Here is a 21646-nt window from a genome sequence, read left to right as displayed (position 1 = left end):
ATTTGCGCACCCCCGTCGCCTGCACTCTTCTCAGGCCTGCTTGCCCAACCCTACCTAGATATCTTGAGCATCTCCAGATAGGGCAATCCTGCTGCTAGAGATTTTTTTTTAACTGATAGCACTGGAGATCATGACCTCTTTCACGCAAGACATGTGCTCTCCTTCTGAGCTAGTCTTTTTCGTTCAGATGCCATATTGCAGGTAGCAACTATTAATTATGCTTGTGGGTGGTTGGAGAGATGCAGCCCCAAACTGCCCCAGATGCAGTCCAGGGGCTAAGGGGGTCAGAAGTCTCTCAGTGCAGCACAGCAGGCCCACAGCTTCAATCTCAAAATCATTAACCACTAGGCTATTGCCCTACTAGGCTATTGCATCTACCCTTGCAATACCGGGTAGATGGGACTCGTCAGCCTAGGAAGGCAGCTCATCTAAGAGAAGGAAACTCTGACCTCAAACCTCCACTGCCTTGTGGCTACATCCAGTTGTGGAAAAGGCTTCAGGAGAAAACCTTGAGGCAAAATCAGGAGCCGGAGTCCCTTAGGCAGTTCATGGCTGAACACAGTCACGTTCTGGCAACTCCTGCGACGCCGCTGGAACCAACCGTATTGGCTTCTGCCTTTCCATTGGACCATTCCAGCGACGTGGAGAGGGGGGATTTGCTGCATGGGTAACAGCCTATCCTCCATACCTTCTTTACCCAGGCTTCGCGCACTGGAGAGGACACTCCAACTTCGCCATACGGCGTCGGCACAACACGGGAAGCAGCAGTTTACCGGTTATAAGTCTTTGCTCGATTGGCGTAGAGCATGACGCCAGGGGCTGCTTCCGAAGGAAGGCCCATAGCCAGGGAGACGGACCAGGGACAGACTGCACTTGCTCCCAGTGTGGAAGGGATTGTCACTCCCGGATTGGCCTTTTCAGCCATACTAGATGCTGTGCCAGAACCACCTTTCAGAGCGCAATACCATAGTCTTTCGAGACTGAAGGTTGCCAATACAAAAAAAAATAGGCTATTGGAACAAAACCTCAGTCATTTTACATGGAAACAGATGATGAACAAAGATCATGTGTACACTGAGTGGTTGTTTGTGATTTTGGTAATTTAATTGCTTGTGGAAAAAAATATAACATCTTAAAGAACAGTTTGGCTTTCACTCTACATTTGAGTGAAATGTAGGTCAGGAGGTCTGGTCTAGAGGGTAGAGCCTCCATTTGCCTGAAGATTAACATCCACAAGGTCGCCAGTTCGAGGCCACCGGCACCGTGCGACCTTGAAGCAGCTGACAAGCTGCAGCTGAGCTGTTCCATCTGCTCGGAGCGTGGGAGGATGGAGGCCAGAATGTCAAACCAGATCGGAGTGTAACACCTTGAATGTAGTGGTTCTTGAAAGAGAGAAACTTTTTTCAATTTGTAAAAATCCCTGCGTGGATTTAATAAGCCTGCCTATGTAAACCGCCTTGAATAAAGTCTTGAATAAAGACCAAGAAAGGCGGTATATAAATACTGTATATTATTATATATTATTATTACATTTAAAGACCGTTAAAGCCCTATACTGCTCTGGGCCAGGGTATCCTAGAGATTGCCTACTTCCGTACAATCCGGCTCATCCTCTTAGGTCATCAGAAAAGACCTTTTTACAAGTGCCGCCACCTAAGGAGGTACGTGGGGCGGCAGCAAGAAATAGGGCCTTCTCAGTAATGGCACCAACGTTATGGAACTCCCTTCCCCTTGACTTGAGAATGGCTCCCTCACTTGAGACTTTTCAGCGAGGCCTGAAGACCCTTTTGTTTAAACAAGCCTTCTGAGTTCATGGCCTTTTTAACATCTTTTCTATATCATTTAGTATTACAGGCCTGATTCCTCTATGATTTGCTGCATTTTGCTCTTTTTATCTGACTTTTTATCTGACTACTGTTTTTATGGTATCTGTTAATGTGTTTTAATGCGTTTTTATTTGCTGTTAAATTATGTTTTTTTAATCTGTTCTTAACATGTTGTAAGCTGCCCTGGGTCCCTTTGGGGAGAAGGGCGGGATATAAATAAAGTTTATTATTATTATTATTATTATTATTATTATTACATCATTCATAGAATTTTTGTCACAATATAAAGCATGTGAATATCAAAGAGTTCCTATAATTTTTAAAGATTTATGGATTAGATAGAACAACCACATTTTATGGTTATCGACTGACTGTCAACAGCTCATTAAGGCTGAAATTAATGTCAACTTTTATGTACAGGTTTAGATTTATTGAGTTCAGTGCTGAAAGCCTGCTAGAAAGCAGTTTTGATTCTAAAGCTAAATCATATTTATAAAACGTAATGCTAAATGAAAGTTCTGAATTTGCTGTTCAGACAAAAGAAGACATCTAAAAAAGACATCTAAAATATTCTGTAGATCAGAGGTTCTCAAACTTTTAGCATTGGGACCCACCTTAATAAAAAGTTTCACTTTACCAGTTGCAGCATACTGACATACTGGGGGACCGTCAGTGGGGAGCTGGAGGGTGCCACCACGCCTCATTCACTCCCCCCCCCCGCAACTCCAGAGTGCCACCACATTTTTGCTTTTTTCTTTCAGAGCAATGGAAGTGGGCCGCTCTCAGAGCTACTGCTCAAATCTATTGCTTTAAAAAAACAGCACCCCCAGTTATTTCCAGGTGAGAGGACAGTATTTGTGTTTCTGCCTCCCAGGGCAGCACAGGAGTCAGGAATGCCAGTGCAGCCGTTCAAATCTCTGTGGCTATAATGGTTATTGGGCAGCAGTGCTCCCATCCCAGTAGCAGGCAGTTTAACCTTTGATGCACATAGCCCAATCTACCTTGTCAGTTTCATGACCAACTAAAAATTGGGTCATGACCCACAGGTGGGCCATGGACCCACAGTTTGAGAACCGCTGCGTAGATATATCTTTCATGCAACAAAGTGCTGAGATACGTGCCTATCATTTTTATTTGCCACAGTATTTCTACAAGGAGTATAAATGTACCTTATTCTCCCCAAAAGCTTTTGCCGTTGTAGATATAATGTTGCTCATCTGTGAACTGTGGTTATAAGATTGAAAAGGATGGCGTGAAGATTCCCTCACTCCCCACTCTAGCAGGAATTCTCTGCCCTTAACAATTTTAACAGCTGACATTTGCTAGGCAGATTACTTAAATTTTTAAAAGACAAAAATCCAGCCCACAGGCTTACAATTTAATACATCATAAAAGGAAAGAGAGAATGAGTGAAGCCCATTTGGGTACCCAAATTTTTCAAATTACTAAGTGACCAGGAAGAATGGCTACTGAGGAAGCAGTTCTGGGAGAAGCCAAATGGTAGCTGGGCCTAGCCAAACCAGTAGAGCAGACTGTGCTGTCTCTCCTCAACCCCCACCCCCCACTGCAGCTATTTGTAAATTCTTGAATACATCGTTAGCATTTTATATTTCACAAATTACCCAAATTCCCATTTTAATGTTAATATCTTTGCAGTTGCTCTTGATTTCTTATTGGATGCCTTGGTGGTTGTGGGTCTTCAGCGTAGCACTTCTAACTAATCTGTGCTTGTAATATCAATAGGATAAACACTGGCTTTGAGTAAAGGTGTTTGTTCTGGTGAGTACGGTGGGATTACAGCCTATGTCTTATTGAATACAGTGGGCTTCTGAGCAAAATAAAAACAGGTGGGGCCTCGATATCCGCAGGAGATCCGTTCTCAGACCCCTCCCCTGCAGATACTGAAAATTGTGGATAAGCGAATCCATGATCTTCAGCTCCTTATGCCCTCCAAAGGAGACTGAAACTGTACTCTGGTCAATTTTGTTTTTGTTTTTTTTAATTAAATATTTTATTTATTTATTACAGATACAGGTAAGGAAAATGGGTTATACTTGGGGCTGGTACTACACAGTTTACACATGAGGGTATTGGCCCTAGAGTACAGCATGCATTATTAAAAAAAAAAAAAAGCAATCAAACGACCGAAAAAAACACAATAATCATCAATACAATAGCTATTTATCAGTATAAAAATTTAGATTTATCTAAACACTCAATATCGTTTAACTAAAATTATCTATCCAGTCATAAAAAGGCTTCCAATATTTTCTTATTCTACCTAAATCTCTCTTTCATTCTTTCTGTTAAAACTTCCATTTCTGCTATTTCATAAATTTTGTCTATTAAATTTTCTCTAATTGGCACGTCTGTAGATTTCCATTTTTGCGCAAACAATATTCTTGCCGCTGTAGCAATATGTACAATAAGATATTTCTTACATTGGTCTTTAATTTAGTTGGCACATCTGTAGATTTCCATTTTTGCGCAAACAATATTCTTGCCGCTGTAGCAATATGTACAATAAGGTATTTCTTACATTGGTCTTTAATTTCTGATGTCACATTTAGGAGGAATATTTCTGGTTTGAATGGTAATACACAATTCAATATCTCTTGCAACAATTTATGTATCATTTTCCAGTATTTCTTTGCTTTAGAATACATTTTTGTGAATTTCTTTGGAGTTAAATACCATCTATAAAACATTTTATATAAATCCTCTTTAAAAGACACTGCTTTAATTATCTTAATATTTATATTCCAAATTTGTTTCCAGTCATCCATCAATATATTATATCCAAAATTTTTTGCCCAGCGCACCATTGCATCTTTAACTGTCTCATTCTCCATTCTTATCTCAAGGAGAAAATTGTACAGTTTTTTATATACTTCCCCTCATCAATCAAAAATATTTTATCAAAACTTATATCTTCTTCATAAAAACCTATTTTTGGGTCTTCTCATAATCTTGTTCTTATTTGCATTTCGTTCCACCAGTCCAATTTTATTCCTTTCTCTTCTAATTCAGGCTTACTTAGGATCTCTCCTTTAATATTCAGCAGATCGCTGTATGATTTATTTTGGTCTTTTTAAATCCAGTTCGGATTAGTTGCTATTTCAAGCGAATTTATCCATCTGGGTAATTTAGAGTATATCTTGTATTTTATCTGTTCCCATATCCAAATTAAAGACCTTCTTAAAATGTGTTGTCTAAAATATCCATGCTGTTTGACTTTATCATAAAACAGGAATGCATGCCAGCCTATTTGTAGATCATGTGCTTCTAATATTAAAATTTTGGAATTTGGTATGAGTTCCCAATCTTTTATCCAGTTTAAGGCTGCTGCTTGATAATTCCCAGTCTGGTAATCCAAATCCTGCTCTTTTTTTATCCCCTTGAAGTAATTTCAACCTTATTCTCGGTTTTTTACCTTGCCAGACGGATTTTGTAGTAATTTTACTCATTTCTTCAAAAAAAGTTCTCCTCAAAATAATCAGAATAGTCTGGAATAAAAACATTAATTTTGGTAATATTTTCATTTTCAGTAGAGCTATTCTTCCCATTAAGGATAGTTGCAATTTATCTTTTTTTTTTCTTTCATTAATTTGTTTTCCATTAATGTACTTGTCTTTTTGGTAATTATAATTCCTAGATATTTTACTTTGTTTGTTATTTGTAGTCCAAATTCATTTAATCGTTCTATATCATTGTCTTTTATATTTTTAAGTATCATTTTGATCTTCTGGTAATTTATTTTTAGACCTGCCACTTCCCCATATTCTTTTAAGTCTTCTATCAAAAATTCTATGGAATTGAGTGGATCTTCCAAGATAAATACCAAATCATCTGCAAACACTTGTAATTTGTATTCTTCACTTTTAATTTTGAGTGGTTTCATCCTGTCATCTTCTCTTATTACATTATTCAATATTTCTAGTGTCAAAATAAACAATGGTGAAAGTGCACAACCTTGTCTTACTTCTTGTTGAATGTTAATCTTTCTCTACTCTGGTCAATTTCGGAAGGCATAAGGGACTGAAGCTGTGCTCTGGTCCCAAGGGAAACTGGAAGTGACTTCCCCGGGCCTCAGAATGCCTTATATGGCATAAAAATGTCACTTTTGAAAGCAGCATTTTTTCGCCTCCATGGGCCATTCTGAAGCCTGCAGAGGCAGCAGGCGGACACGTGCTGCTTCTGTGGGTTTCAGAAAGTCCTCTGGATGTGACCACAGCACAGCTCCTGTTGCCTTTGGAGGGTTCAGGTGGGGCTGAGTCTGGCCCAACACTGATTCGGGGCATCCATGTTGGGCCAGATCTGCAGGTGTAAAATCCGCAGACAAACAGGCTCCACCTGTAGCACCATTTTTAAACACTTCTAGCTATGAGAGGGATAACTTGCCTTCCAAAAGAGTGCCTAATGCTGAAATGTGATCATCTCTAAATGTCCTGACTCAGGTCTCCTGCAGAACGAGAAGCTGGCCATCGAAGCACTGCAAGTTTGCTGTCTTCTTCTGCCACCAGAAAATCGTCGAATGTTACAGCTGCTGACAACTATGATGGCCCGGATCAGCTTAAATAAGGATCTGCCTCCTCTCTGTGATTCAGTTGGGACAAGAACACTGGTATGTTTTGCCTGGAATAGAAAGACGTACCTGGACTTGGAAAATAATTTTGAAATTGCTTTGGGGAAGACCTTTTCTTAGTTGTTCATTTTAGAAATTAGCAGCCTTCATAGACTGGGTGGTTTGGAAAACTCATGTTTCCTCTCTGTCTAAGCTGAATTCAGAGGTAATTTGGAGATCGACATTGTACCATTTAAGTCCACCACTCAAACAAGAGAGACTTGAAAGCTGTAGTCTCACATCTCCCCTTCCTTACCCATGAAGCCTTTAGTCTGTCTCCACTGCTTGTTGCATGGCAATGACCGAAGTTCTGTTTACTACTGGGGTGAACTGGGGCTGGTGAAAGAACTTGCCTTCTATGGCAGCCACTGGCCTCATTGGAGGTATTGGAGATAGCCTGCTTCTCCAATAATCCTCATGACTGCAGGGCATGTTTACAATTTTTCTCCAATAAATTACATATGTAACTGCAGGGGATCAATTAATACAGGTATACAGGTATTTCTATACCGCCTTTCTTGGTCCTCAGATTTCTCCTTAGACTTTATTCAAGGCAGTTTACATAGGCAGGCAATTTAAATCCCCATAGGAATTTTTACAATTTGAAAGAAGATTTCTGTCTTTCAAGAAACCACAACATTCAGATGTTTCTTTCTTGATCTGGTCGCACATTCTGGCCTCCATCCTCCCACACTCAGAGCAGATAGAATAGCTCAGCTCAGCTTGTCAGCTGCTTCAAGGTCGCACGGTGCCGGTGGCCTCAAACTGGCGACCTTCGGATGTTATCTTCAGGCAAATGGAGGCTCAACCCTCTAGACCACACCTCCTGCCCCTATTAATGGAGACATGAATAGCATGGACCCCCTGTAATTGGACAGATACGTGCATAACACTTTACAATGACCTTCAGAAACTTTCTGTTCTGGTTTTATCAGAGTGATTGATGTAGGATCTAAATAACCTTACTGCAGCTGTTCTTTAGGTGTGCTATGTTGTGAATCATTGCATTGGTTTGTTTCTTTGTGGAACACAACATTTTATTATGTTGTTGCTGCCATGTTGAGAGCCTGTGTTGAAAAACTCCAGACTGAAGGTTTTTTGTGCTATATTTGCTCAGGGAGATCTGCTAGGTTTGTGGGTGTTCTGTGGCACAAAGGCATTTCAGTGCTTAGTGCCAAACCCTCACTCCCTTCATTCTTCATGATCAGTACAGAGCTATAATAACAGCTGATATGCAACATTACATATCAGATGCTGGTGGGACACAGGATCTAGAGAGCAATAAATAATTAAACAAACCCAAATAAAAACTAGCTTGAGGTTACAAAAACAGTCCAGCCTAAGAGAACAGAACTAGGAGGGGAAGGGCCAATTCCCAACCCATTAAGAGCCCCATTAGGCTAATCCAAGCAGTCCATTCAGGAGCCTGCAGAGTAGGTCACGCCCATCAGCAGCCATTTGCCTTCCTGAGCTTTTGTAAACTCACCTGGGAAGGCCAGCCCCCTTTCAATCAGGAAGGAAGGAGGGGGAGGAGCCAGCCAGGAGTATAAAGCTAGGCGGGCCATCGCGTGAGGCTCTCTGCAGACGCATGTGGCCTCTGGGACACCAAGTGCCTCTGGGAACTAAGTGCCAGGTAAGGCACAAGAGTTTAGCATCTGGGCGAGTTCAGCAGCAGGGCGAGGAGGCCAGGGCCCCATACGCTGCCCTTCCTCTTCCCTAGAGAAAAGGGCTGCTATCCAGTGTACGGTTTTTAAAAGGACCCCTAAATAAAACAACAACAACAAAAAAGCTATGCAGTCAGACAGCCAGCAGCAGGGTGGGGGCTATCCAGTGTTCTGCATCGAGTGCCACATGTATGATTATATGCCTCTGGGGCATAAGTCATGGGTGTGTCCTCGGTGCAAGGAGCTCCAGGCTCTCAGGGAATGCGTCCGCTCCCTTGAAGCCTTGGTGGCCGACCTGGAGAAGCGCAGGCAGCCAGAGGAGGACCGTGGGGAGACTTCTGGGGACGATCAGGCTTTGTCCCAACCTCAGGCGTGCAGCTCCTCGGCTGCCCGTGTGGGAAGTCTCGGGACTGGAGGACGTCATCCTGGAGAGGAGGGAAACAATCCCCTAGGGGGGATCCCTTCTCCAGGGGATGGGCCCGTATCCGAGCGCACTCGGGATACTCCTCGGCAGGAGGGGGGTCGGGGGCTTCTTGTAGTGGGGGATTCGATTATTAGAAACATAGAGAGGGGGGTTTGCGACGGATGTGAGGACCGCATGGTGACTTGCCTGCCTGGTGCGAAGGTTGCGGACATCACTTCTCGTCTAGACAGGCTGGTAGACAGTGCTGGGGGAGAGGTAGCGGCTGTGGTGCATGTCGGCACCAACGACGTGGGCAAGTGTAGCTGGGAGGTCCTGGAGGCCAAATTTAGGCTTTTAGGCAGGAAGCTGAAAGCCAGGACCTCAAAGGTAGCGTTCTCTGAAGTGCTACCTGTTCCACGCGCAGGGCCAGCTAGGCAGGCGGAGATCAGGGGTCTCAATGCGTGGATGAGACGGTGGTGTAGGGAGGAGGGGTTTAGATTCGTTAGGCACTGGGGAACGTTTTGGGACAAGCGGGGCCTGTACAAGAGGGACGGGCTCCATTTGAACCAGAATGGAACCAGACTGCTGGCGCATAACATTAAAAAGGTGGCAGAGCAGCTTTTAAACTGATCCCTGGGGGAAGGCCGACAGGAGCCGAGGGGCATCCGGTTCGGGACTCCTCATCCCTATGGGATGAGGATGGGGAGGTTAGAGAACAACAAGACAAAGGCAGGGTAGGAGAAGAAATTGGGAAAGGTAGGGAGATGGGATGTGATAGACGGCTTGGCACAATGAGAGGATGCGGGGACAAAGGAGTGAATAAGCAGCCCATCCTGGGGCATTCCGTGTATAAATGCTTTTATGCGAATGCCCGAAGTCTACGAGCAAAGGTGGGAGAACTGGAATGTCTGGTGACAAGGGAAAATATTGACATAGTGGGCATAACGGAAACCTGGTGGAATGCGGAGAATCAGTGGGATACCGCAATCCCGGGCTATAAACTCTACAGGAGGGACAGGCAGGGGCGTGTTGGAGGTGGGGTGGCCCTTTATGTTAAGGAAGGGATAGAATCCAGCAAAGTAGAGATTGAAGGTGGGTCCGACTCCACCGTAGAATCTCTGTGGGTTAAATTATCAGGCTTGAGCAGCGATGTAATACTGGGGGCGTGCTATCGTCCTCCAGACCAGAAATCTGATGGGGACCTTGAAATGAGGAAACAGATCAGGGAGGTGACAAGGAAGGACAGGGTTGTAATCATGGGGGACTTCAATTATCCTCATATTGACTGGGTCAATTTGTGTTCTGGTCACGATAAGGAAACCGGATTTCTTGACGTGCTAAATGACTGTGGCTTAGATCAGCTAGTCACGGAGCCCACCAGAGGAGAGGTGACTCTGGATTTAATTTTGTGCGGTACGCAGGACCTGGTTAGAGATGTAAACGTTACTGAGCCATTGGGGAACAGTGATCATGCTGCGATCCGTTTTGACGTGCACGTTGGGGGAAGAATACCAGGCAAATCTCTAACAAAAACCCTTGACTTCCGACGGGCGGACTTCCCTCAAATGAGGAGGCTGGTTAGAAGGAGGTTGAAAGGGAGGGTAAAAAGAGTCCAGTCTCTCCAGAATGCATGGAGGCTGCTTAAAACAACAGTAATAGAGGCCCAGCAGAGGTGTATACCGCAAAGGAAGAAGGGTTCCACTAAATCCAGGAGGGTGCCCGCATGGCTAACCAGCCAAGTTAGAGAGGCTGTGAAGGGCAAGGAAGCTTCCTTCCGTAAATGGAAGTCTTGCCCTAATGAAGAGAATAAAAAGGAACATAAACTGTGGCAAAAGAAATGTAAGAAGGTGATACTGGAGGCCAAGCGAGACTATGAGGAACGCATGGCCAGCAACATTAAGGGGAATAATAAAAGCTTCTTCAAATATGTTAGAAGCAGGAAACCCGCCAGAGAAGCGGTTGGCCCTCTGGATGGTGAGGGAGGGAAAGGGGAGATAAAAGGAGACTTAGAGATGGCAGAGAAATTAAATGAGTTCTTTGCATCTGTCTTCACGGCAGAAGACCTCGGGCAGATACCGCTACCCGAACGGCCCCTCCTAACCAAGGAGTTAAGTCAGATAGAGGTTAAAAGAGAAGATGTTTCAGACCTCATTGATAAATTAAAGATCAATAAGTCACCGGGCCCTGATGGCATACACCCAAGGGTTATTAAGGAATTGAAGAATGAAGTTGCAGATCTCTTGACTAAGGTATGCAACTTGTCCCTCAAAACGGCCACAGTGCCAGAAGATTGGAGGATAGCAAATGTCACGCCTATTTTTAAAAAGGGAAAGAGGGGGGACCCGGGAAACTATAGGCCGGTCAGCCTAACATCTATACCGGGTAAGATGGTGGAATGCCTCATCAAAGATAGGATCTCAAAACACATAGACGAACAGGCCTTGCTGAGGGAGAGTCAGCATGGCTTCTGTAAGGGTAAGTCTTGCCTCACCAACCTTATAGAATTCTTTGAAAAGGTCAACAGGCATGTGGATGCGGGAGAACCCGTGGACATTATATATCTGGACTTTCAGAAGGCGTTTGACACGGTCCCTCACCAAAGGCTACTGAAAAAACTCCACAGTCAGGGAATTAGAGGACAGGTCCTCTCGTGGATTGAGAACTGGTTGGAGGCCAGGAAGCAGAGAGTGGGTGTCAATGGGCAATTTTCACAATGGAGAGAGGTGAAAAGCGGTGTGCCCCAAGGATCTGTCCTGGGACCGGTGCTTTTCAACCTCTTCATAAATGACCTGGAGACAGGGTTGAGCAGTGAAGTGGCTAAGTTTGCAGACGACACCAAACTTTTCCGAGTGGTAAAGACCAGAAGTGATTGTGAGGAGCTCCAGAAGGATCTCTCCAGACTGGCAGAATGGGCAGCAAAATGGCAGATGCGCTTCAATGTCAGTAAATGTAAAGTCATGCACATTGGGGCAAAAAATCAAAACTTTAGATATAGGCTGATGGGCTCTGAGCTGTCTGTGACAGATCAGGAGAGAGATCTTGGGGTGGTGGTGGACAGGTCGATGAAAGTGTCGACCCAATGTGCGGCGGCAGTGAAGAAGGCCAATTCTATGCTTGGGATCATTAGGAAGGGTATTGAGAACAAAACGGCTAGTATTATAATGCCGTTGTACAAATCGATGGTAAGGCCACACCTGGAGTATTGTGTCCAGTTCTGGTCGCCGCATCTCAAAAAAGACATAGTGGAAATGGAAAAGGTGCAAAAGAGAGCGACTAAGATGATTACGGGGCTGGGGCACCTTCCTTATGAGGAAAGGCTACGGCGTTTGGGCCTCTTCAGCCTAGAAAAGAGACGCTTGAGGGGGGACATGATTGAGACATACAAAATTATGCAGGGGATGGACAGAGTGGATAGGGAGATGCTCTTTACACTCTCACATAATACCAGAACCAGGGGACATCCACTCAAATTGAGTGTTGGGCGGGTTAGGACAGACAAAAGAAAATATTTCTTTACTCAGCGCGTGGTCGGTCTGTGGAACTCCTTGCCACAGGATGTGGTGCTGGCGTCTAGCCTAGACGCCTTTAAAAGGGGATTGGACGAGTTTCTGGAGGAAAAATCCATTATGGGGTACAAGCCATGATGTGTATGCGCAACCTCCTGATTTTAGGAATGGGTTAAGTCAGAATGCCAGATGTAGGGGAGAGCACCAGGATGAGGTCTCTTGTTATCTGGTGTGCTCCCTGGGGCATTTGGTGGGCCGCTGTGAGATACAGGAAGCTGGACTAGATGGGCCTATGGCCTGATCCAGTGGGGCTGTTCTTATGTTCTTATGTTCTTATGTGTTTGGATGTTCCGTGAAACTCCTGAGGGGAAGGCCAGAGAAGGGTCATTAAAAAGTGTTCATATGGTAGTAGGCCATTTTTTAGAATAGTACTGTACTTGTTTAAGCCAGAAGTTTCTGGAAAATATTTTGAACACATTTGACACACATGTATATTTTAAGCAGGTAGCACAAGGAGTTTGTTCCTAACGTTGCAAAATACTAACTGCAACAGTCTCAGCATACAAAGAAGAGTGCAGTATAATGTAACATTGTCTGTTATGCCATAATTGGTTTTCTGATTTACATATTCTCTTTTCAGATGGTTCAAGCCTTTTCTCACAGTATTCTTTGTTCCAAAGATGATGTGGACTTGGATGAACTACTAGCTGCTAAACTTGTGTCATTCTTGATAGACAATTATCAAGAGATCTTAAACATTCCTTCTGCCCTGAAAGCTGCAGTGGAGGAACATGTAGCACACCTCCAAAGGGTCCAGGTGGGGCTATAGGATAAAGATTTCTTCTTCCCAGCACTATGTTTAACCACTTAAAAAAAATCTGTCATTATGGTTTTATTAATGGAACGCTTCCACAAATCATTCTTATATCTAAAGCTATGATGTGGAACAAGATTTTACTTGTCTGACTGTTGGATGAGTCAGGTTGAGAACAAATTTTGTTGTGTCTTTTTCATGTAATTTATTCTTTATTGTTCTTACATTTTGCGTCCTGCTTTTAGAGTGTCCCCAAAGCATTTGCAGCAGCCATTCCAACATAAATGCAACATTAAAATAGATTACACATCACAAAAGCAAGTGGGGGGGTGGCTGGGACAGGACGCAGAATCGACACCAACTTCAGCTTCCATAACCTGCAACTATTACATCATCGCTGAGTTCAAGGACAAGCAGTGGGGTATAGATCAGCTTCCAGAGATGGCGGGGAGGCAGGTACAGCTGGGTTCCAAAAGGTGACAGTTGTGCTGGGGAAGGCAGTCTGTACTGCAGTCTCTATTTGTAGAGATTAGCTGTTGGTTCAGACTGAGAAATAGAACCTAAGGACCCTAGTGCTAAGGACCAGAACACCTGGTCTGGCTGAGCTTGATAAGATAAAGTACCCTCTTGTGCCATTATCTGGGTAGTATGGCAGTGCATCAGAAATGAGGCCAATAACTCTGTCTGAGAGCTGCTTTAGTGACACAAGACACCTGGACGCCCTGTTTCAGGACATTCTCCTTTAACGGTTAGCTTACATGTGTGTGTTTTTCCCCATGGTGATGGTACAGTTCATTCCTAGGAGATGCATGAATGAGACACTTTGTCCTGAAATGCAGAATTGGAGTTTCTTTTCAGCATATCTTGACCTTGTTTAATGCAGATAAAATATTCAGGAGCTGATACTGATATGACTCTGCCTGTGTCATCGTTTTGTCACAAAATCAGCACTGATGAAGTTGAACACCAAAAAACCAATGGCTGCCAAGAACAATTGGCAGGCTTGTTGAAAGAGATTGCAATGAATACAGAAATGTCCATCAAAGAGAAAAAGAAGAAGTTGAAACAGGTAAAGAAAATGGTCAAACTGTCTTTTAATGTTTTCTATTCATTGTGTACACTTTTAAAAAAAGAAATAGGCCCCAATCCTAACCAACTTTCCAGCAATAGTGCAACTCTGAGATAAGGGAACAAACATTGCCTTATCTTGAGGAGGCCTCCGTGACTGCCCCCCCAAGTGCAGGATGCAGCACATGCCCAACTGGCACAAGCTATGCCAATGCTGGAAAATTGGTTAGGATTGCGCCCATAGTTTGACATCTTTTAATGTGTTTAAATACATAAACTGCTATGGATAATAGCCCCCTGATATAATTTTCTTTTTCTGTTGTGCCTCTCTTCTCCTTTAAATATACATTTGTATACTCTGCTGCTTCTGCTGCAGAATTGTCAGAGATTGTCATGGGACTAGATATTGGCAAATATTTGCAGCATTAGGATGTGTTAAGTTCGAAGTGGGCAAATAAACTAACTGCATGTGTAAATATTTCCATAGGTGAAAGTTCCGCAAAAAAAACCCCACTGATCTTGCATTGCAGACAGGGTGGGATTATTATTTTGCTAGCCCCTTTTAGCTTCTCATTCAGAGTTGCATCTGGCAACATAGGTTTCTGTTTCTGCTGAAGTCATGACAGGCTCCGAGGGGCAGTGGCAGCAGGAACAACAGGGAGCTGAGGAAGGGGCTTTAATACAATGACTCCCAGCATCTCTCTTTGTTGCTCCATCAATCAGAACAGGCCAGGAGCTGCTTTTCATCTGGCCTCTGTGAGGGAAGCCCTGGCCCTGAGTGATGGATATATTTTGTGTTTCCTAACAGCATGCACCTTTCCCTCTTTATACATACCTAATCCATTCCTGAAAACAGCCTTCAAAATCTCAATAATGAAGTTATTACATTAATTTAAATTCGAAAAATTTTAACTCATTCCAAAGCCATTCCAGGTTCACACCAAAATCTTCCTAAATGCCTTATAAAGAAAACACTGTGTGACACAGTTAAAATAGGATAAATAACATACAGCATCAATAAAGTGTTCAAGTCAACGATGAACTTGTTTCAGAAATTCTAGCATCACATAATGAAGTTTAGTACCTCAAGCTTTAGTTGCAAACTATGAGCAACTCTCTTAAGTTTCACCTGTTTTTCTACTTTCCCCATTTCTTTTTACTTTCTATTCTCTAGGACCCATATTCACAGTAATTTGTAGAAACAACACAAAAACATACTCTGTAAAAGGGAACATATATTACACATGCCTTGAAAGTGTAGGGATGTGCTACCTATCAGGGAGTACATCTCCCATTTAGGACATCTCTTGCCCAGTTGTGCTTGGTCCTCCGAGAGTCCTAAAGATTGCTTCCCCTAAAGACTGCAGGCGCACACCTAAGAAAGGGGGTACTTCTAAACCTACCAAGGTGAAAAATCCAAAATCGTTCTTGGGCACATGAGGAAAATTCATTCCCTTCTTTGTCTTTGGAGCTCAAAGCGGAGACGAAGTGTACCCATTAGGTAAAATGGGAGCTAGACCTTGCCTCCATGAGACACTTGGTCCTTTTTATCTCCCACCGTTCCTGGACCTTATATTGAAAATCTTGGTATGGATAAAGTGAGATGGTGCAGTATGGAAAAATGAAAATCCTTGTAGTGAAAGTACTTATATAGAGGGAAGAGTGTACTTTCTGCGGAGGCATCTGTGTGTGCTTTTTTTCTGGACTTGTTAAAGGCCCCAAAGAACAATGGAAGGAACACCAAAGAGCTAAGGGAAAGTTTTGACATTTCATCTTCCTAGCATTTATTTTAGCTCTCCAACCACCATAGCTTTGTAATGAATTTTGCAATAATCCAATTTTGCGATAGAGTATATTATGCAATAGATGCCTGCTTTGGGGATCTTCTAAACTGAAATATAGGATATAAATGTTTTTTTAAAAAATGAATAGTTCCCACAAGCAATAAAAGACTGGATTAGGTTCTGGAACTTGCTTATGGCAGTTGGTCTGAGAGGTAGAGGGATGCTGGGTACCCCCTTTTCCCAGTGAAGAATTATCTGAAGAGTATGAGCAGATTCCTTCTGCTTCTCCCACCCTTCTCCCAGTCCTGAGCAGATTTATTGGACTGGATAAAGGAATTTCACACTTCTTTCCATTTTATAGCCTATTTTTTCATTGCATATAGGCTCATGATAAAGCTATAAAGTTTTCTGTTACCATAAAAGAAGCTCTAAAAATAACAAAAGCAGTTAATAGTGATGAAATAGAACATGGAGAGTCCATTTAGGTGTCACATGGAGCCATTGTTTATCTCAGCTGTGGTTTGTTTAAGAAGCTAGGATTGATTACAGATGCTTGCCAAATCTTGGCTTGTTTTGGTTCCCACCACCACCGCTGTTCCCCCTAAGGTATGCGGCCACACACCTCATAGCTGAGCTTCACACAGATCAGAGCTTGGCTGCCCAGGAGTCAGCAACGATGTGGCGACATCATCACTAGACATCCAGGGATGCCACCCGCCCTGCCATGAAAGAGTGTTCTGTCCCTCCCACCATCTGTTTTCCCATGACATAATTGTATGAAATTCCAAGCTGCTCATTTCTTCTTGGCTGCTGACAAAGTGTCACCTTGTTAGCTATGAACTTGTGATAGACAAAAGCCTGACTTAACAAACCAATTTCAAAGTATGGGAACAGATCATTAATTTTGGTTTGTTTGTCTGAAATAAACCATGGTTAATTGAAGGTTCTGGTTCTGTTGAGAACCAGGAAGTTGTAGTGGTTTGGGAGTTGGACAAGATCTTGAACTATGAAGCTTCCTGAGTGACCTTGGGCCAGTCACTTCCCTTCATTCTCACCTGCCTCACAGGGTTGTTGTGAGGACAAAAAGAGGGGAGGAACTATATACACCTCCCCGAGTTCCTTGGAAGAAGAGAGGTAGAAAAATGTGATACTTAAATAAATATTGATCAGACAAGCCATGAACTAGATGGCTCTGTAGACTTCTGAACTGACCCAGAAACTGTTAGAGACCCACCTGCCTTTTTAAAGTTTAATTGGTACCTGAAATAGCATTTGGTGCCTAGTAGGTGCTTAGAAATCATTGGCTCAGCTCAGTCTTATCTTCTTTTGAAAATAATATTCCTCCGTGAAAGTTTCTCTGCCTCCAAGCTTCTTAGGCAGAATAAGAAATCACTTGGGACGGTCCTCTTCTTTTCTACTAGCAGTGGTACAAAAAAGCCTCTGGTGTTTTTTCTTCATAAATATTTTCTTGATATCCAGGTATAAAATTCAGCTATTTTATAGGGCTCTGTAATGTACGAAAGAGTATGGGGCTTCCAAATCAAAGGATTGAGAACCAGCAATGTAGGCTATTTTTGTAGAGGCTCTACAATCATATAGGCTTGCAGGTGTGTATGTATTCACATATTTCATAGCTCAAATCCTGCCGGTCTTTATTTGAGTAAAAAATGTGGGTTGACTTTGAAATGGTGCAACAGTGCTGTAATGTTGGGCAAAATAAAGAAGCCCAAAGACTGGAACAGTTTTACTGTATAATAAGCTGTGTTTAAGCTGTGAATAAGCTGTGTTTAAATGGCCAAGAAAAATCCATTGACAAATACTGTTGGTTTTTTTTCCAGTTTCGGAAATCCCATCCTGATGTCTACAAGAAGCAATTTCCTACTCCTGAAAGTGAAGCAGTTCTCTTTCCAGAAAAAAATAAACAAAAATCAATGATGTTTAGGTGGACGTTTAAAAAGCCTTTCCAGCCATTTCAGAGAACAAGAAGCCTTCGAATGTAGGGTTATGAAGTGCTGCATCTCAATAACAAACAGATGTGTGCAGCTGCAAATAGCTTAACTACGGAAAATCTCTTTTAAAAGGGAAAAGAATTGGGGCAGCAAACTGCTATGCTGAGCCATTATCAGTATTTCTGTAAATCTATTGTGTTTATTTACCAAAAAAAAGGTCAAGGTTGGCTGTCAGCATGTAGCAATTAGTACTTTGGTTGTCAAGTTATAATCTGAAACATATTAGTCTTAAAAGAAAGGTAAAGTGTATATACCAGGCATTCATGAGCTACTGAAGGGTGGTAAAATGTTGTAGATCAGCAGTTCCCAAACTGTAGGTCTGGATGCACCAGTGGATTGCAACCAGATTTTTGGTGGGTTGTGAAATTGATAAGCTGGTAACTGACAAGGAAAATGTATTGAGCCCTATCGAAACAGAAATAGAGTGTCATGTGCATGTTTACTCATGAATAGGCAAACAGCACTGGTCCACTTCAAAGGACAGGCCAAGGGAATGTAATGGCACTAGAATGGTCCTGCTCCGATGAATGTGGAGCTCCACAAATGCTCCAAAGATGGTCCTCCCACTACCATAGTAAAAAAGATAAAAGCAGAGGCTTAAGCAATTGGTAAAGTGACATGTTTTCTTTTAGCCTCTGAAAGCTAGGTGGCTCCTGATAGAATGTTGTTTTTAAAAAGTGGGTTCTGGTGCTAAAAGGCTTGGAAACTACTGCTGTAAATCACTGTATGAATTTACAACACTGGATCTTATTGTGTTTGGCTAGCTGTAGATCAGAGAGCTAGCTACACTTTGTACTACTGTTTTACTGGCCAAGAAGCTGCTGTTTTCAGTCATGTAGCTGAGATGGAATGTTAATTCCAAAAAGGCACTTGAAAGTGTGAGTGCCTACTGTATGATCTTGCTTATATATTGCCCATTCACCTCTGGAGAAGCACTTGTTTCATGGGGGGAGGGGGGGAGGGGAAGGATGCTGGTGCCTTCATTGAAAAGAAGCCACTATAACAATTGAACCTCACACACTCTGTTGCTATTGAGGTAGCTGTATTAAGGCTGTTATCATAACAGATGGCAAGAATACAAGTACAGTGGTGCCCCAATATCTGCAGGGGTCCCATTCCAGAACTCCCTGCAGATACTGGAAACCACAGATATGCAGGACACCCATCCCTGCACATTTGGACATCATGAAAAAACCAGAAGTGACTTTTTTCCCTTCTAACAGTCATTCTGATTCCCACAGAGGCTGCGGGCAAATGTGGGTGGCCTCTGTGGGGCTCAGAAGAGCCTCTGGAGGTGAGGAGATTAGCTCCCTTCACGCTTAGAGGGAGCGTGGGGGGGGCTGCATCTGCAGAACCACAGATAATTGAACCTGTAGATACAAGGTGCGTAGCTACAGGGCCCCCCTGTACTGTAGTTTTATTACATGTTCGTCCTGCTATCAGGACATTGCACATATCTCCTTGATTTTCCCCCTCCCTATTTTTTCCTTGCCACACTCTGCAAAACATGCTAATCTTGATTCGTCCAAAGCGACTCAGTGAGGACCATGGGCAATTTGAATCTTCCTGATCATAAGCCACTGTACTACTATGCCTCTCAGTTACCCTTACACAGTACTTGCAAAATTTGTTAAGTACAAGGGTTCTCCCTCTTTTCCATTTCCCAACTTAGGAACATGCCTTCACCCCCAGTTAAAGATCTTTTTCTTTTTCAATGTGTTTTCAGGATGTTTTGCCATAAATAGCTCCTAGGGGTATGAGATCAGTCTCATGTCGAATCGTGGAATCTCCCACAAGATCCATCTCGTGTCAAATCTTTTAAGTAGGTAACATCCTTTGCTGCAGCAGCAAGGGAATCCTACTGAAGCAAAGTTTCTATCAGTTTGCAGACCTCCCATTATGTCTGATGAGGCAAATCCCTCATCATGAACCTGTAGGACCCCATGGAAGCCTCTCTGAGGTGCCCAATGGGTTCGGAAGCCTCAGGGAGTTTTCCTGAAGCAGACTTAGGTTCCGTGAGCCTCAAGTGAGAGGGGTTTTTTCCATCTGGTGGTGGTGGTGACAGCCTGCGGGGGAGCGCCATCCTGGACCTTTGGCACGGGGCTGGGGTGGTCCATCACTGGTTGCTATTACTACTCTATTAAATGTTTCCAAATGCCTTCTCCAGATTTGGAAGCTTGCATCTTCCTAGCAGGGAAAAATGGTATTTCCAATCACCACAAATACCAGTGTTTGTTCCGGTGTTTGCTTTCCCTCCCAAACACATTTACTCAAGTACAAACCATTGTTTCCTAATCAAGCTTTGGCTCTCAGTCTAGCTCACCCACAAACCTGTTTTCCTTTCATAAGCTGTGGGGGTTGGTGTTGGGACTGAAGCAGGGTGATGGCCAATTAAGCCGTTTCTGCCCAACATTGCATATACAGAACAGGGACCAAATGTGTACACCTGTGGGCTGGGCAAAAACGAGTGATGGACATTGTAAACAACATGAAAATGGGAAAAAGAAACAGAATTGGTCCCCAGAAACTTAACCAGCATTAAACAAATCTACATTGAAGGCGTTTCAGCTGCTTGTGGATCACCTTTTGTGTTTCTGTAAAATTAGAGATATTAAGGATGCAAGCATAATCAAAGATGAGGCACAAGACTCTCATGTAACATGACTGCTGCACAGAATGGATTTTGTACTGTATATGTATATTGTGAATGTTCCAAAATGTGCACTTCTGAAACATTTCAAGCAGTAAATTCTTTATGATTTTCAAGTCTTTGCTTCAGAATTATTCTTATCTTTGCTCATAAGTATGCAGCAAATAACTCTTTTGAAGTGAAGGAACACATCCTGTTGAACCCAGGACACTTCAAAAGAGTTATTTGCTGTGCTGTCCTGGCAAGTACCCAGTGCCACATACATGTATATACAAGTGTCATGCATCCAGCAAATAAAAGCCTGCCAGGCAACCATTTCACTTGCTTCATTTTTGTGCATTGGGATGCTGTTCAAGTAAGACAAAGATGGCAGGAGGTGTGGTCTAGAGGGTTGAGCCTCCGTTTGCCTGAAGATAACATCTGAAGGTCGCCAGTTCGAGGCCACCCGCACCATGAATGGCAAGACCTTGAAGCAGCTGACAAGCCCAGCCGAGTTATTCCACCTGCTCTTGGAGAGATGAAGGAGCTGCTTGTCAGCCTGTGTGGGAGGAATCTGGAGGCCAGAAAGTGATAACAGACCATAAAAGATCCATCTGAAATGTGCAGTTCTTGAAAGATAGGACCTTTCTTCAATTGTAAAAATCCCGATGGGACGTTAGGACAGCCTGCCTATGTAAACCGCCTTGAATTAAAGTCTGAGGAGAAATCTGACGACCAAGAAAGGCGATATATAAATGCCTGTATTATTATTATTATTAGCAGCAATCTTTTCTTCTGATGCAAGTCTCTCTAGCTTGGGAGATTTGGGGGCAGTACCCAAAGCCTTTGCTAACCTGTAGAGTGAGGGAGACTGTTGGGAAACGAGGCTGTCACTAGGTGAGAGATTGGCCTGGGCTGGGTCAGATTTTATTTCTGCACACTGTAGCAGAACACCCAACTCAGTTAACCAGAAACTCCTTATTTGACCCACCCTACCATAGGAGCACCTCCTATTGAGAACTTGGTGGGCTTTTCTTCCAAGATCCTTTAGGAATGACATCTTTCATGTTGACCCATTTATTTAGCTATATCACACACACACACACACACACACACACACACACTTGCAAAGGTTTGTAACAGGTTTGGTATGTTTCATCTTAACTATTGGATGGGTGGAGGAGGATCCATATCTGAAAGATACGTAATTTTGTAATCTGAGGAAAAGCTAAAATGAAAATCTTGTCATGTGTCCTCCCTATCCTTTGTTTTTCAAGCAAGTCATGACCACTCTCTTCAGGACTAGCACTCCCCCTTCC

General features: G+C 43.1%; 1 protein-coding gene across 1 annotated transcript in view; it reads left to right on the top strand.

Annotated features, from left to right (window-relative positions):
• DEPDC1B (DEP domain containing 1B) overlaps nt 1-17689 on the top strand; it is a 37948-nt gene extending 20259 nt beyond the window's left edge. Inside the window, exons 7-9 of the mRNA XM_066616424.1 lie at nt 6284-6450; nt 12664-12840; nt 17528-17689. Coding sequence (XP_066472521.1) covers nt 6284-6450; nt 12664-12840; nt 17528-17689 — 506 coding nt within the window. The remainder of the gene's footprint in view (nt 1-6283; nt 6451-12663; nt 12841-17527) is intronic.
• Nucleotides 17690-21646: the final 3957 nt, after the last annotated feature.

This window comes from Tiliqua scincoides, chromosome 2 (genome assembly GCF_035046505.1).
Source record: "Tiliqua scincoides isolate rTilSci1 chromosome 2, rTilSci1.hap2, whole genome shotgun sequence".
NCBI lineage: Eukaryota > Metazoa > Chordata > Lepidosauria > Squamata > Scincidae > Tiliqua > Tiliqua scincoides.
This window is presented reverse-complemented; position numbering and strand designations above follow the sequence as displayed.